This window comes from Crotalus tigris, unplaced genomic scaffold, assembly GCF_016545835.1.
Source record: "Crotalus tigris isolate CLP2741 ecotype Arizona unplaced genomic scaffold, ASM1654583v1 scf7180000021465.51407817327:1047546, whole genome shotgun sequence".
Lineage (NCBI taxonomy): Eukaryota > Metazoa > Chordata > Lepidosauria > Squamata > Viperidae > Crotalus > Crotalus tigris.
In genome coordinates, this window is record NW_024098522.1 from 787,813 (window position 1) to 804,135 (window position 16,323).

Genomic DNA, 16,323 nt, shown 5'->3' on the forward strand with positions numbered 1-16,323 from the left:
CCTATGGCATGCGTGCCAGAGGCGGCACTCAAGAGCCCTCTGTGGGCATGTGCGCTGCCGCTGCCAGCAGCTTGCGCAGGTCCATTAGGTCGTCACCACTGCCCGGAGCGGCAGCCCCACCCAGCACAAAAGAGGCGAAGCGGCCAGCTAGCAAACTTGAGTAGAGGTGGTAGAGCATGCCCACGCCCAAAGGCCACCCCGAGCAGGGAAAGCCAGATCCCCATCAGCACCATGGCCCCCCAGTCCCAGCTAGGATTGCGTGCCTCCCCATCTATGCTGGGCCTCCTGCCTACCGCCCCACCTGCCAGAGACCCCCTCGATCTCCCCCAACCCTGCCCGGCCCCCAGAGGCATCCCCCCCCATGAGCAACATCGAGGTGGCCATGCCCACCCAGTCTGCTGTTATAACCGCAGCCATGCCCACCCAGTGGGCCACCCCCCCCCCAGGGCACCACAATGCTGAAGCGGCCCTGTCACTTTGCGCTAAATAAGTGGGCTTTGGGTTGTGGTCTAGGCACTCGGGTCTCTAAAAGGTTCGCCATCACTAGGCTATCTGATCTGAAATTCTACCTGTAATCACCCTCCTTCACTTTGTTTTCTACCAGGTTATTTTTTAAACGCATCTAGTCTGGTTATATGTTGTGCAGGATGGTGTCGAAAATCTCTCCAGAAGCCTAGGATAAGTTCATTACCATTTTCTTGTAATATTATCTTCACTTTCACTTTATCTTCACATCCTCATTACAATTAACTTTCCAGTTACTCAGAAGTTGTGACCACTTCCTTAAAAATGTGTTCTGGTTTCTGATTTTGTCCCAGCTGCCCTGTTATACCAAAAATCACCAGAGACTCAGATAAGAAAAGAAAAAAAAAGCATTTGGTTTTATTGACTAGAAGCAGAGAGAGAGAATCTTGAGTTATTTCTGAGCAAAAATAGCTTTCAAAAAACATTCTGACAGTCTGGTAGTACCAACCCCCCCCCAACCTTCCATATACATTATTTATATCATATACAAGGTATAATAAATTAATATCTACATGCAACATACAGAAAGTAACGTACACTGTAAAAAATACAATATTTTTCAGCTTATTTTGTTTTTTAAGTTTTTTTTTACAGGTTTTAATTTACATTTTTACACATTTTTGTAAACTTTTTTTTTCTTTATAAAAATCAGATCACACCGCACGTTATCAAACATTCACCTCTGCTACACAGGAAAAACACACAAAGCAAGGATCATAACTTTATTGCAGCTTCATTTCAACCATAGCCTTGCTTTCACATTATTAGTACAGACTAAATGACTTCTTTTGCTTACTTTGCATATATTTGAAGGAACTAAAGTAAAGCAACCATTAAGTCTGTGCTTTAAAAAAAAAAGGGGGGGGGGAGAAGGCAAGCAATTAAATGTCATGACACCCATTTTATCAACTTCACATTTATCAAAACTTCTCCATAATCAATTGCCTTTCCACTAACCATTTTGACTTAAGCATGCAAAAGTTAATGAATATAGATTTACTTAATAACGATGTAAAAGAAATACTGAAATAAGCTATGGGAGGGACTGGGGACTTTACATTGAAATCCGGTACTTTCTAATTTTAATAGTATGTTTTTTGTTTTAACAGCAACACTAAGGTTTTCTAAAAACATTTCATTTCCTAATTTGAGGATTTGAAAGGTCACCTTTAGAAATTTTAGCACTAAAATATGCTTCAGAACCGATGTGGATTGGTTTTGCGTTTAAAAAAACAAAAAAGCAGCTTATTTATTTCGACCCCAAAACAGCATTGGTGATTAAAACAAGTCTCCTGAAACTCCCAGGAATACTTTTTCTTTAAAAGAATAACACAAAAAAAATTATTTAAAATCTTTAAAAAAAAGAAAAGAAATTCATATACATCACTGCCATTTCATTTATCCACCAAATACGTCACCACCAGGATTCAACCTATGTTCAGCAGAGAATTCCAGCCCAGCTCAAAGTTTTTGACGCTGTCTTGTGCTCCGGTGGTGGCAAATCTTGTGCTCCTGTGGATCGTCTCTCGCTGAGCAAGGTTTGAAATGGTTCACTTGATCCCTCGCGCCACATCAGACGTTACCATCGTACAAAGGTAAAAAGCACAATACGTACTGTGAGTACTCCATGAGATCTTGTTCCAAAGGACAAGGAATGCTAAGATCAGCTTTTTCCCCCCCCAACCGTAGCACATTCCGGCCGTGTCGATTTCGACCCCCAGAATTTTTTTATCGACAAGTTAAGGGGTGGGGCTGCTGATTCTGGGAGTGGAAGCCTGCACTTGGAAGGCACCCGAGCGGGAGAGAGGGCTGGTTTAAGAGACTTATTGCCTAAAAATAGTATGATGCGTCGAACAGCTCAGACTAGCACATGGAATCGAAGGAGAGAGCTTGCCACTTTGATTTTGGTTTGAGGTCAAAAAAGAAGGCGCCTTCTCCGTCACTCGAAGGGGAACTGCTCAGGCTGTCTTCTCCACAGCTCATGTCTTCACAGGAGTCCTCGCTGCAAAAAGAAAACGATGACACTAATCAGCCATCACGAAGAAAGAAAAGGGGAAAAAAAAAGAGTAACCAAATATGGTACAGTAGCCACCGACTTGCAGCCAGTTTGCTTAGTGTCCGTTCAAAGTTACAACGGGACTGAAAAAAAAATGGGGCCTAGGACCGTTTTTTCACACTAATGACCCGTTGCAGCATTTCCACGGTCAGGCGATTCACATTCAGATACTTGGCAACCGACTCGCATTTATGACGGGTTGCACTGTCCCGGGGGGGTCATGTGATCCCCTTCTGGGGAAATCAGATTCACTTAACAACCGTTGTTACTAATTTAACAGCTGCAGGGATTCACTTGACAAAGACGGCAAGAAAAGTTGTAAAATGGGGCAAAGCTGACTTAACAAATTTCTTGCCTGGCGACATAAATGTTGGGCTCACTTATGGTTGTAAGGTGAGGACTGCCTGTATTCATCATATGTTATTCTCTTCTGAGTCAGCCAAGTTACTGTACCTTTTTCCTTATCAAAGTATTTTTTTTTAATCAAACATACCCAATTTTCTAGCAAATATATCCGCCTCTAACCAGATATATTACATTTGAATCAGTGAGTAACTAGCTGTGATGGGAGTTAGACATAACAATATTGTAACTAGTGTGAGAATCAAGGTTTTTTGAAATAAGAGATGATAAGAAATGGCCGGGTGGAAGAACTGGAGGGAAAGCCTGCATTTCAAACTAATTGGAGAATGTGATTTATGACTGTAAATTAGAGGAGGGAATTGTGCTTTGATACTATGTGCCAGGGGAGGGGAATTCAGATTTTGGCTTCAACTATGTTAGTGCTGAAGCTATGCTACTCCAATAAAGATTCTTTAAGGTAAACAATGCCTCGAAGTTCTTTGAAGAGTTTCATCTGTCGGAACCATGACACTGGCTTTGCAAGCTTCAGAATTTTAAGTGCAAAGGTCAAAACAGTTCTGATAATCAGCCACTTAGGTTATTGAGCCCACTGATGGCATCAATAACCTTCCAGAAGAATCTCAGGGAGGTCTCCTAAAACATTTTATTTGTTTTTCATATTTTTTAACCACCCATCTCCCTCGGATATTTAGTGAGATGCTGGTAAGGCTGTAAACTCAAGGAACATTCTTTCCCCTTTGATGGGAATATAATACAAGTTCCCTGAGTTATATTTGTTACATGTATTTGATGAGCCAAAATTTAAAATGGCAAATTAAAAAAAAACCCTACTAATTTTCTACATCTAGCTACCAAATTAGTTTTTGCTAAACAATGAAACTCTCCAGATAGCATCTTAGCAGATAAAGGACATAGTAGGAGGTAATATTTAGCTTTGTCTGAAAAAGCCTTTGATAAAATCCAGTGTAGGAGAAGTCGTGAATCACCGTTTGACAGGGAATTGTAAGAGTTCATTGTGTATAGGAGATAAGCATCCAGGCAACAGCTTGTTTCAAAAATTATGTGCACTTTAAAATGTACCAGCCCTAGTCATCTTTTGAAATTAAGTAGATAGACAGGCAGACAAGCCCGAGCCAGATCATGGAAGGAGAGGATTGCAAAACGATTTCCATACTTTTCCAAGAAAACACAGGTATCTTCATGTTGTAATCATCAGCACAATGCAAAGGAGACTTAATGTACGATTTGAAATAAAGATGCTTTGAAATACCAGGTAATATAATTTAAATGATGGCTGTCCATTAGACTCCAAGCAGCAAACAAAATTCTACTGCTGTTAAGAAAGAGATGTGCGGATTCAGCAGTGCTGGTAATTATCTTTTCCCACTGTGATCCTCAGTCTCATTAGCATAATTGTGTACTTAACTACTCATCTCATTGCCACTGACAAAAAGGAATCTGAAGAGAGATGACTTCACTGGATAACCAGAGACATCAGCTCCTCCCTCTGCCAATCTGCATGCCATCGTATTTAATTTAAAGCATAGGGGAGTGGGGGTGGGGAATGGAAGGTAGCACGTTCACCAATGATCGTGGAAGAGCTAATTGCTATGGCCTTGGAAAAACCAACTCACAATTACCGACATCTCAGTGCAAACATGGGATTTAATTCAAAGTACATACCCAGCCTTAAATAATCTGAGAAGTCTACTGAAAACATAGGAGAATGGAAAAGCCATTCTATTCCAATGGGAATAAAAAGCTTCCCAAAATAAAATAGCTTATTCTAGTTTACCCTACTAGGTCCTCTCTAAATATACGCCCCATCTTCTCCAGCAAGATACATAGATCGGGGGGGGGGGTCTTCAAACTTGGCTCTTTTACAATTATTTTTGTTAGGTATTATTGAAGATTGTGACAGCAAAGAGATTATTTTAATGTTGAATTTTATTACGGCAGCAAGGTTATTGATTGGGCAATATTGGAGAAAAGACTCCTTGCCTACCTTAGAGGAATGGTTTTTTAAAGTTTCTTATTTATCAGAAATGGCAAAAAATATCGGCTTATCTGAAAGACCATTCACAAGAGAGATACAACTCTGTATGGAAAAGATGGGTAAATTTTGTTCAGAACAAATATGGGATTAGAAAGTATTATTTAGCTTTTGAATAACTTATTGTATAAAGTTGTTATGTTTAGATTTGTTGATTTTATTGTAATGGAGTTAAAGGGGTTTAAAAACTTTTTAGGATTTATGTATAATTGTTTGATGTTTATTTATTTTTTTATGTTTTTCTTTTGTTTTTAGCTCTGTATTCAGCTCTGGGAAGGGGGGGGAGGGTCAATGGGAGGGGGGAGGGAGAGAGGTGGGGAGGGATTTTATTGTAAAATGTTTATAAAAATTTCAATAAAAAACAAAAACAAAACTTGGCCCTTTTATGACTTGTGGACTTCAACTCCCAGAATTCCTCAGCCAGGCACGCTGGCTGAAGAATTCTGGGAGTTGAAGTCCACAAGTCATAAAAGGGCCAAGTTTGAAGACCCCTGCCTTATAGCATCTTTCAATACTTGAACAGTTGTCACACAGAGGGCAGGACAAAAAGTAGTAGGTGGAAGATCATTAAAGAGAGATCCAGCCTAGAATCAAGGAGGAATTTCCTGACAATAAGAACAATTAACCAATGGAAACCAATAGTTTGCCTCCCAGAGTTGTGGGTGTTCCATCACTGGAAGTCTTCAAGAAAAGATGGACAACTATTTGCTGAAAATAGTATGAGGACTCTTCTGCCTTGGGTTGGGGACTGGACTAGCAGACCTCCAAGGTCCCTTCCAGCTCTATGACTCTATGATAGGGGTCTTCAAACTTGGCCCTTTTATGACTTGTGGACTTCAGCTCCCAGAATTCCTCAGCCAGGCAAAAGGGCCAAGTCTGAAGACCCCTGCAGTAGATGTAATCCAATCCTTCTAAGAGGCGACAAATGGGGGAAAGTTCGTTTATTCTGACCCACAGCAGTTATCAAAAAATGCTCGTTACTTATTTTTCCAAATGAGGACTTTCTAAACGTAGTTGTGTCAATGCCACGGAAACACAAAATTTGACCATCGAAACCGAGAGATGACAAGTGTAGCCTTTACTCCTAAATACATATAATTTTATTTTTCTAAATGCCAGCGCAGGAAATGCTGGTCGAGGGGTCATCAATCTGTCCTTCGTGCCTTTTACATCATTGAAAAATAAGTTACCCTTAAGTTACTTGAGTTACCTATAACTTAAGTTACCCTTAAGTTACTTAAGTCACCTACAGATAGCCAATAAGAGAGAGAAAGCCCGATAGACTTTACCTACCTCTCGCTTTCATCAAAGCATCCAGCCTCTGGGATTGTGGGCAACTCAGGAACACTATAGTAGCTGTTTTGAAGATTCTGGGCAGTGCGTCTTGAAACAATCCAGACGAGTTTTTTATGGTCTGGCTTGCAGCAGGCGGGAGAAGCATAATCTGCTAAGCATTTTGAGACCAGCTCTCTCCAATACAGTAAGTCACTGTCACTTATCTGAAAAAAAAAAATCACGTATGAATTTTTTAAAAAAAGTTTCACAAATCAACCACGGCTGCCATTGCATTCACATTATCTGGCGTATAATCCCGGCTCCGCACATCCGACATCGATTCATATAGCTCAGCCTTCAAGCAAATCAACTGGTACACGTAACCGTGTGGGCTTCATTGCTGCAGTTTTTCAAGGTTGGACCACCCTCCTGTCTTGGGCCGGGAGTTAAGCTAGAAGACTCCCAAGTATATGATTCTATGAACTCAAACCACATTTGTCCCACGGGTTTTAACTGAACCCACATATGTACGAGACTGTGGAGAAATGCCGTCTGAATGACGCATTGAGGAGATAACATATATGTGAGATGATGCAACTTTTAACAGAACATTCGCTTTTCCAAGGTAAATGGGAAAAAAGTCATGGCCTGTCTTCCATTTACAGGAGGCCAGGAATTCTCTATTCCAGGAAGATGCATTTCCTTCCCAAATTATCTACCTTCAAAAAGGGAGGGGCGTTTTCCTCTATACCAGGGGTCCCCAAACCCTGGGCTGTGGATCAGTACCGGGCCGTGGCATGCCAGCAACCAGTCCGCACACACAAGGAAAGCCCCATCCTTGGGATGCAGGCAACACACAAAACCACGCACTCTCCGGTCCGTGGAAAAACCTCTCTCCACGGAACTGGACCCGGGTGTCCAAAAGGTTGGGGGGCCTCTGCTCTATACAGTTTAAAACAAAAAACCTCACACATTTTTGAATCAACTCTATTATTCCCCCCCTCCCCCCCGAAAAGGTGTAACGGGATAGCTGGACCTCAAGTAACGAATGCTGCTTTCTTACCTTGGAGTGCTTCTGAACACACAGGAGAATTTCAAACAACTCAATGGATTTCAGAGTCTCCACTTCGAGAGAGAGAAGGCACAGGGCCAAAATGGATGGCTGCGGGAGACAAAAATACACATTCAGCCCAGAAATTGAGTCACTGACCTCAACTTTCACATTGCGAACGGTTTATTTCAAACTTACTTTTGCTTTTGAAAAAACAAGTCGGCAGTTGCAAGCTTTAAGTTGTGCTTCCAGTTTGTCGAGATTCAACAACTCTTTCCTGCAAAGGGCCACAATAAAATATTACTGCCGGATGCACCTGTTACATCGGGACTTGAGCTTACACAACATTATTAAATCAGAGCCTACTAAATCATGTCTTAGTACAGGGTGTAAATCTAAACTCGGAAAATACACAGTGAATCCATTTGCTTTCCAAATCAAACAGAACAAGCTGTCTAAGATATAGCCAGATTGATTTATCTCACTGTATATGAACCATACAGAAACTTGTCAGCCATTAAAGTATCTGAACTACAGCAAATATTGGAAAGAAAGAAATCAGAGTGTTAACAGGGATAGAGGTGCTCCTCAACTCACAACCAGTCACTTAGTGACGGTTTGAAGTTACAGCAGACCCTGAAAAAGGGACTTGAGTCAGATTCAAAGCTGTGTGCAGTTTACATGCTAAGTGCTGATCATCGTGGCTTACACATCGGAATCTCAGTCATAAGTCAAGGACTCTCTGTATTGGATGTTTCAATCTTTTTTTTTTTTTTTACTGGAAATGAAAGCATTGAACTGGGCCAACATTACCTTTCTGAGGTATGGCAGAGTACAATAGTATGGTATAAGTGCAAAAAAGTTAAGGCAGTAGTTGCTTTGAAGTCAAAGTGCAGTTTTTCTGATATTATTTTCTCCATCCGCTTTAGGTCAGAAACCGTGCATTTGCATTGGCTAATTCGGATGACATCATGGAGAGACGGGATGTTGCCTTCCTTCTCGACCTGTTGAGCAGCCAGCTGGAAACAACAGACTCCGATGCAGGATAAATGCTTAGGTTTCACCTAATAGGTCAAAGGAAAACCACCTTATGAATAACCAGCTACTCGACAATACTGAATTTTTAAAATATTGCAGGTCTACTTGTTTCAGTCAACAAACTGTCTCAATTTCAGTTCTCAGTGATAGGAAGTATTAAACGAGAAAGCCTCCGATAATCTTAAATCCGCTCAACATTCCACCAATGACAAATATTTCCTAGAATTTCAGCACGTGTTCACGTGGCCTTAGTGGAGCACATATATAATTGCCGCCATAAAAAGTGGCCCGTAACTGGGGCTCAGATTGAAGAAAAACAAAGGGAGAGAGAGAGAAAAGGAAAATATGAAAGTATATTTTAAATATGACACGCTTTTAATATATAACATATGCCAGACATGTCAAACAAAAGGCCCAGGGGCCTTCATGTGGCCCACGAAGCCATTCTGGAAACAGTGAGGGAACGGCCCCCACTGCCTTGGCCCTGGCCCAGGCCGGCCAGCCGGGAGCCAATGTACAATTTTGTGGTGGCCATCTATGCTGAAACACATTCAGTCTCCCTTTGACTTTGCCCTCGTACCCATCATGAGCAACCTGGCTAATGAGAGCAAGCACAGCAGCAGCAGCCTTGAGGAGGAGGTAAGTGCAGCTGGGTGCCCCCTTGGGGAAGTGGGGCTGGGCTTGGTGCCATGGGTGCTTGAGAGCCAGGTTGGGTGTTTGACCTCTGCTGCCCAGGGCTCCGGGCAGCCCGCACCACCATCCAGCCCCCCCCCATGGTCTGAGAGGAATAGTGAGGCTCCTCCAGTGGACCATGCCTTGGCACTTGCCCTGGTCTCACCCCCTTCTGCCAGAGACCCTCAGATCTGTCCCACTCCTGCCCAGGCCCCCACAGGCACCCTTGACGCGAATGATGTAGAACTGGCCATGCCCACCCAGTAGGCCACACCCACTCCATCCACGCCCACCCAGTAGGCCGCACACCCCCTGGCCACACACCTCCAGGGCAACTGCAATATTGATGTGGCCCTCAATGAAATTGAGTTTGACATCCCTGACGTATGCTGAACAGTTACATATTAGTCTAACTCAATGGTTCTCAATCTTTTTAATGCCGCGACCCCCAACCGGTCGTAAGTCGAGGACCACTCAACCGGTCGTAAGTTGAGGACTACTCAACTGGTGCAGCACCATTTGCAGAATGGGACTTTTGGCGGGCTCAGCAGGGCAGAGACAGCCTAGACAATTCCTATTGGTTTTTGAAAGAATTAGACAATTCCTATTGGTTTTTGAAAGAATTAGACTCTATTCAAGAGAGTCTATTCTATTGGCTTTCAAAAGCCAATAGAATAAAAGGGAGTAGCACAGCTAAGGAAAAGGGGGAAAAAATGGCGGACTGCATTGTTTGGCGACCCCTGTGAAATGGTTGTTCGACCCCAAATGGGGTCCCGACCCACAGGTTGAGAACCACTGCTCTAACTGCTTAGAGAGGAACTAGATTACTTTACGTCCAGAACAAATAGTAAAGGCTGTTTATCTGTCTGCTTAACATAAAACTCTGCAACTACTGAGACAGCAATTCCTTTCCTCCAAATACCTTCATGAGCGCCAAAAACCTGTCAAGAATGTTGACAGCCAGGACAAAGGTTTCCGTGGCAAATCCAAAGAAGCTGACCAAACTCCAGAGATCTTCCACTTTTGCGTTCCTCAGTCTTGGGCATAAGGTGTTTTCATTCTGTAACAAGCCAAGCAACATCTTGATGCTAGTTGCAGAACGCTGCATCAAAGGTTTACATTGCATGAGCTCTATATTCTGATGAACCAACGAGGGCCAATTACTTGACAGCAGGATCAGAGAGACATAAGTCAAAGGGGTCAGAACCAATTCTATCTCCATAAAGGTAGTTCTCGACTTACGACCACAATTCAGCCCAAAATTTTCATGGCTAAGCAAGGCAGCCGTTAAAGTGAGCCGCACCTCTCTTTATGACCTTTTCTAACAACAACTGTTAAACAATTTGTGATCATTAAACAAATCTGGCTTCTCTCATTGACTTTTGCTTGTTGGAAGCTGGTTGCAAATGGTGATCACATGGCCCCGGGACAGTACAACCGTCATAAAGACATGCCAGTTGCCAAGTGCCCAAACTCTGATCAGGTGACCATGGGGATGCCACAACGGTTATAAGTGCGAAAAATGGTCCTAAGTCACTTTTTTCCAGTGTTGTTGTAACTCTTGAACGGTTGCTAAATGGTTATAAGTCACCTATAAGTGTAAATTGCCTTTTCAAAGTAGATTTCCTGGGAAGAATCTTATCGTTGCTTCTTTCAGAAACAAGGGTTGCTTCACTCAATAACTTAGCTAGTCTCGTGAAGAGCAAGGCCCATTTTTTAATTTGGCAGGCACCATTCTCTCAGAGAAAGCATCATTCTCTGCAACTATCTCTGGACCAGTATGCAATTTCAGCTACGTACCGTCTGAGCGCTGCCAGTTTTTCAGTAAAATCACTTGGGAAGCAATGCTCCAATAGCTTTAAAAAAATCAAGGGTGACAATCTGCTTAAATATCTGTTGTAAAAGGTGGGAAGCCAAGATCCAGCACTTATACTAGCAGAATAAGCCCTAGTTTATTATGCTGAATGAGAACATTTGAATAGATCTATTTTATACTGTAGGAAGAATTCCCCATGGTTTGTGTTTCCCAATTGACACAAAATGAAGCAAGCTGCCAGAAAGTAGGTTTATTGCAGAAACCGGACGGAGTAGTGACACAGCGATGGTTTATGGACTGGACTAGCTAGTGCAGTGGTTCTCAACCTTTTTAATACCGCGACCCCCAACTGGTCGTAAGTCAAGGACTACTCAACTGGTGCAGTACCGTTTGCAGAATGGGACTTTTGGCGGGCTCAGCAGGGCAGAGACAGCCTGGACAATTCCTATTGGCTTTTGAAAGCCAATAGAATTAGACTCTATTCAAGAGAGTCTATTCTATTGGCTTTCAAAAGCCAATAGAATAAAAGGGAGTAGCACAGCTAAGGAAAAGGGGAAAAAAATGGTGGACTGCGTTGTTTGGCGACCCCCGTGAAATGGTCGTTCGACCCCAAATGGGGTCCCGACCCACAGGTGGAGAACCACTGAGCTAGTGCCTTCCCAAGGTGAAGGGTCCTGTTTTTTTATACCCCTTGAGTTATTGAGATTATGATTTAGAGTTTGTAATCCCCTGATCTCTCCTAGTTTGTGTTTGTTTAGACCGGGAGCGTTCAATATTGTTCCTAGGAGATGTTTCTTTGTTTATGCAAATGGGTTTCTATATGTGGTTAATGTCTGTTTCGTTAGCGTTATATTGCTCCTATCTAGTGGGATCATGGGTTTGATTGTTTGTCCAAGGCATGTGTCTGCAGTTTCCTGTCCTCAGAATATTTCTTTTAGCTAAACAAGCCTTGCCTAGAATTGCTCAGGGGGGGGAGGGGGAAAAACTTTTCTTTGGTCTTTTAAATTTGGTTCGGCTTATCCCTTGAGTGGTCTTTTCTTGAGGTGCCCCCCACCTTTCCTGGGTTCATCTGCATCTGCGATGGCTGGTTTATGGGATGGCTGGTTTATGGGTCTGGATTTCCTTGGTGACGTTTCCTTTTAAACTATTTTAATTGTGAGGTTTTCTTTTCAAAAGGAAATTGTCCTCCCCGTTTCAGGGTTTTTTGTCTAATTCCGATTTCTTAACGTATTTTATTTGGGTGCTACTGACTAGCAATCTATCAATACAAAGCAAACTGCTCTAAACCAATTATTAACACCCACAGCTTCCTGCTCTGACTGCATTAAGGCCCTCCCCCACTGCTCCTGGCCACTTCCTCCAGAAACAGGTCATTATCAGCGGAGGTTTTTCATCACACCCAACTGGCAGACTTCAGATCTCCTCACCTCAGTAGTGCACTCAATCAGACTCAGCCCTTTTTCTCTAGGTTGGTATTTCGATTCCTGATCCAAATGGAGTTTAAGCTGTTTGAAGAGCCAGCTGCTCATCTGTTCTTCAGCTTCAATATTCTTCATCTAGGAAAAAAGAAAATAAAGTTTTCAGGGGGGGTGGGGTGGGCACTAAATACACAGACGACATTACTGGTTTTCCTGAGATGGGTTAGACCAGTGTTTCTCAACCTTGACAATTTTAAGGCATGTGGATTTCAACTCCCAGAATTCCACAGCCAGCATTGCTGGCTGTGGAATTCTGGGAGTTGAAGTCCACATGCCTTAAAATTGTCAAGGTTGAGAAACACTGGGTTAGACTAAAGGAATGTCTATTTTCATTCACCATCTGCGGTGCCTCCCAAAGTCACTGTGGAATCAGGAGGTGTTACAAATGCGAAAAAAAAATCAGTCAAACCAATCTCCACGTTGGTTGGCAGTCGTCTGCTTTTGCTTCAGCGAGATCATAGGATCATGGAACTGCAATGCTAAAGACCCAATGGTAGGTATATAATAACAATAGTAGTAAAGTTGGAAGGGACCTTGGAGGTCATCTAGTCCAACCCCCTGCTCAGGCAGGAAACCCTACACCATTTCGGACAAATGGCTGTCCAGTCTCTTCTTAAAAACTTCCAGTGTTGGGAGCATTTACTGCTTCTGGAGGCAGGTTGTTCCACTGGTTAATTGTTCTCACTGTCAGGAAGTTTCTCCTTAGTATGATTTCAAAGTCACTAGAATTTTTACCCGAAGGGAGCTTGACAGTAAAAGGCAGGGGCATTCTTTTAACGTCCTGAATCAATCATTTCTCCAATCATCCCCTCTGTCCAACTGCTTTTTTCAAGTTTTAAAACCATCCAATGGGAAAAGGAGACAAAGGGAAAAACACAAAACCGAATGTTCCCTCCCGCTTAAAGGACTAGGAAAAGCTTCCATTTTCCCACCTTTCACCACATAGTTAACAAAGAGGATGTTGAGAGGAGGGAGGGGGGAAGCACAGGAGAGCTTTGTCACGTACACACCATGACAATAACTCGTGAGTAACTGTAGAGGGCGACAAAAGAATACAGAGATTCCCCAGTTCTTGTAGACTTATTATACACCAAATAAAGAAAGCTCAGTTTTGAGCAGACAGGCACGGTTTCTGGTTAGCATTTTAAGAGCTTCTCCTCCGGTTGAAAGGCTCACGTATTTCAGAGTCTACCCACCTGACTTTTACTAAGATACCAGAGAGCTTAGAATAGCCTAAAACATTTCCTGTCGATATCCGTCTCTTTCTCACACACAAAGATAAGCACAATTTTCAGTTGGAGTTATAAATGCAGTTTGTTTCCAACAACCTTGAACACAGATACTGTGTAAACAAAAGGCAAGGCCTACAATTTCTATTTTCTCCTCACAGGGAACAGGACAAAAAACAAAGGGGAGGCGATATACGCTAACGACACAATGGATCATATTATAAACAACCCAGGTTAACACAAAGGATTCCTAACCCAATACCCTTACAATTTCTGAACATAAAATACTTTTTTTTGACTTTGCTTACCCTCCCCCCCAAAATACCCAACCTCCCAAAACATATTTCTCCTTTGTATCAGGGCTGCCAGAATAATCTAATACTCTCTTTTCAATAAATACCTCAACTTTAGTTCCAGTTACCCCAACTGACCAACCGTAACCCGTTTACATTTTCCTTTCCTTTTTCTCATTCCAGGGGTCTGATCTCTAAATCCTCCCCAACCAGACCTCCCCTCTCCATCTCAAGAACTGGAAAGAGCTCCCAAAATGTTGTTTATTTACCCATGTTACTGTGTTCACACCGATTCAACTCTTCCTAATTGCATAAATAAATAAAGTCTCTACCATAGCTTTTTTTTTTTTTTTTGCTCTCCCTTCCTTACCTTGGATTCTCTCCAGGGCAGTCTCATTGCTTCTCTTTTCCCTGCCATCAATGCAAAACTCAGTCCATCAGACTGAAGTCCCTCCCCCTTGAGGCTAAACAATACCTCAAAGGCCATCTGGACAGTCTGTCTCCCTAGACCAGCCTTCTCCAATCTCACACCCATTCCAGGCATCAGACAATGTCCCCCCCCCCCCACCTTATCTAACAGGCACGACCATTCGCCAAGCTGGCCAAGGCCGCAAAAGGGGATCTGATCACATGATCTCAGACCTCGCAACTGTCATAAATATGAAGTCCGCTACCCAGCGTCTGAATTTTTGATCCTGTGACTAAGAGGACCCGACAGCGGTCATTAAGTGTGAAAAACTTTTGACAGTGCCATCGTAGCTTCGAACAAGTCACTGTCGTTAAGTCGAGGACTGCCTGCGATGCAAACTGGCCGGGATTTTTCCTCTTCCCTTTTTTGGAGTAGTTGGGTGTGTATGTGTGTGTGTGTGTGTTTTGTTTACATCCAGATCATCCCCATCTTTCAATACACTCCCTGCCTTACAAGAGGGAGGGAAGCCCCCCACTGTTTTCAAAGGATCCATGGTCAAAAGAAAAGGGAGCCACAGATGCCCCTTCGGCCATTAAACAAAGCTCTGGGAGGAGGTTTTGAAATATTGCTAGCAGGACTGCCAGCTTTGTTTCCTAGACCATCCCTGGGGTAAACTCACAAAGATTGGTTGCATACATCCAAACTAGACTGGGTTGTTTCTCTGATCCACTTACGTAGGCGTATGTGGATATATGCATATTTATTTTATTTTTGGGGGCCATGTTTATGCAGTGTGTGTTGGAGGCAGTTACCCTTTGGGAGCTGTATGCAATGCAATCTCCTTTTAATGTATGCCGATTGGTATGCATTTAAAGTGACAATAAAGTTATCCTATTGTGAAATGTGTTTGAATATTAGCATTCGACATTACTATTCAGTATTATTAGTAGTATTCCACATTATACTATTCTTCCTAATCTCCGCAGGGAGATACCCCTCCCCCCCAGCACTCCCTTCGAGGAGCCCCGGCCCCCCCGACAAAGAGAATCGCGCGCATGCGCAGAGAGACCCTCTCATTTTTCCTTCCCCCCCCGCCACCATCAATTGACAGAACGGAATAAAAACTTTATCGTCACTTTAAATGCACACCCATCAGCAGGCATTAAAATCAAATTTTGTTGCATTCAGCTCCCCCCAAAAAATAAACAAACCCATTATGCATATACCCACATACACACATATAGGACACAGAGAGACGTCCCAGTCTTGACTAGCTCCCCTCCCGCGTTTATTTTTAATAGAGGGGACGTTTTTTATCGACTGCGAGCGAGAATACCGACTTTTCTAATAATAATAATAATAATAATAATAGAATATTTTGTGTCTCTCAAGAGGGCTCTTTGCCTATCTCATCCCGCCCCCGGGTGGGTTTTTCTCCGCCTTAGGTCGGACTTACCTCTCCGCGGCGGCGGCGGCTCTCCCTTCTCCGAGGTCGGAGCGGCCGGAGGAGGCAGATCGGGGGCTGAAGCGAAGGGAGGCGACCGATCCCCGCCGCTGCCGCAGCAACGACCACCAGAGCCGCAGCGGCAGCGCCTCGTCGCTACCGACCCAGCCGCCCCGCATTCAGCCCCCGCCCCGCCGCCCGGTCCGCCCTCCAGTCCCAGCTCTTCCCCGCCGGGATTTCAGCGTCCGAGCTGCACCATGGCTCTTCCGTCAGCCCCGCGACGCCGCTACTGGGAGAGGCGCCTCAGAGCCGCCGCTTCAAAATGGAGACTGCCCTCCCAGGTCCGGCGGCTCCGCCCCCTTTCCGTCACGTGACCCTCCGCTTTTGTTTTGCTCTCCTTTCTTCCTCTTTTTTTTTTTTAAGGCGTAGGGATCTACATCCCAGTGATGGGACGCTCCTTTCCCCCCCCCCGCCGCTCAAAAAAAGGGGAGGGAATTAAAAGCTTCAAAAATGGAAAAGAAAGGGTCTTTTTTTTCTCCTTAGTTTCTGCAGTGGGATATTTATTAAGCAATTTTTCCTCCATATTAAGGAAGGCTGTGCGGATGTCAAGGGAGTTCCTTT

The 16,323-nt window shown here is 43.5% G+C and overlaps 1 protein-coding gene across 2 annotated transcripts; it reads right to left on the reverse strand.

Annotated features, from left to right (window-relative positions):
• Positions 1–854: 854 nt before the first annotated feature.
• CCNG2 (cyclin G2) lies at positions 855–16,014 on the reverse strand. Of its 2 annotated transcripts, XM_039318706.1 has the most exons (8): positions 15,715–16,007; positions 12,277–12,405; positions 9,956–10,093; positions 8,137–8,387; positions 7,522–7,600; positions 7,336–7,434; positions 6,291–6,496; positions 855–2,527 (listed from the first exon to the last, which is right to left on the reverse strand). In XM_039318706.1, exons 2-8 carry the CDS (start codon positions 12,403–12,405, stop codon positions 2,389–2,391), a joined length of 1,041 nt encoding a protein of 346 aa, XP_039174640.1. In that variant the 5' UTR covers positions 15,715–16,007; the 3' UTR covers positions 855–2,388. The 2 variants fall into 2 exon arrangements, with proteins under 2 accessions (XP_039174640.1, XP_039174641.1); XM_039318707.1 differs by lacking the exon at positions 9,956–10,093 and having other exon boundaries at positions 15,715–16,014.
• Positions 16,015–16,323: the final 309 nt, after the last annotated feature.

What these genes read in the sequence shown, in the direction of transcription:
- CCNG2 (XM_039318706.1), bottom strand. Translation starts at nt 12,405, where the DNA reads ATGAAGAATATTGAAGCTGAAGAACAGATGAGCAGCTGGCTCTTCAAA. An exon ending in CTCTGCCATACCTCAGAAAG is followed by an intron (nt 7,601 to 8,136) that starts GTAATGTTGGCC and finishes GGCCCTTTGCAG; the next exon opens with GAAAGAGTTGTTGAATCTCG. An exon ending in TTGTTTTTTCAAAAGCAAAA is followed by an intron (nt 7,435 to 7,521) that starts GTAAGTTTGAAA and finishes TGTCTCCCGCAG; the next exon opens with CCATCCATTTTGGCCCTGTG.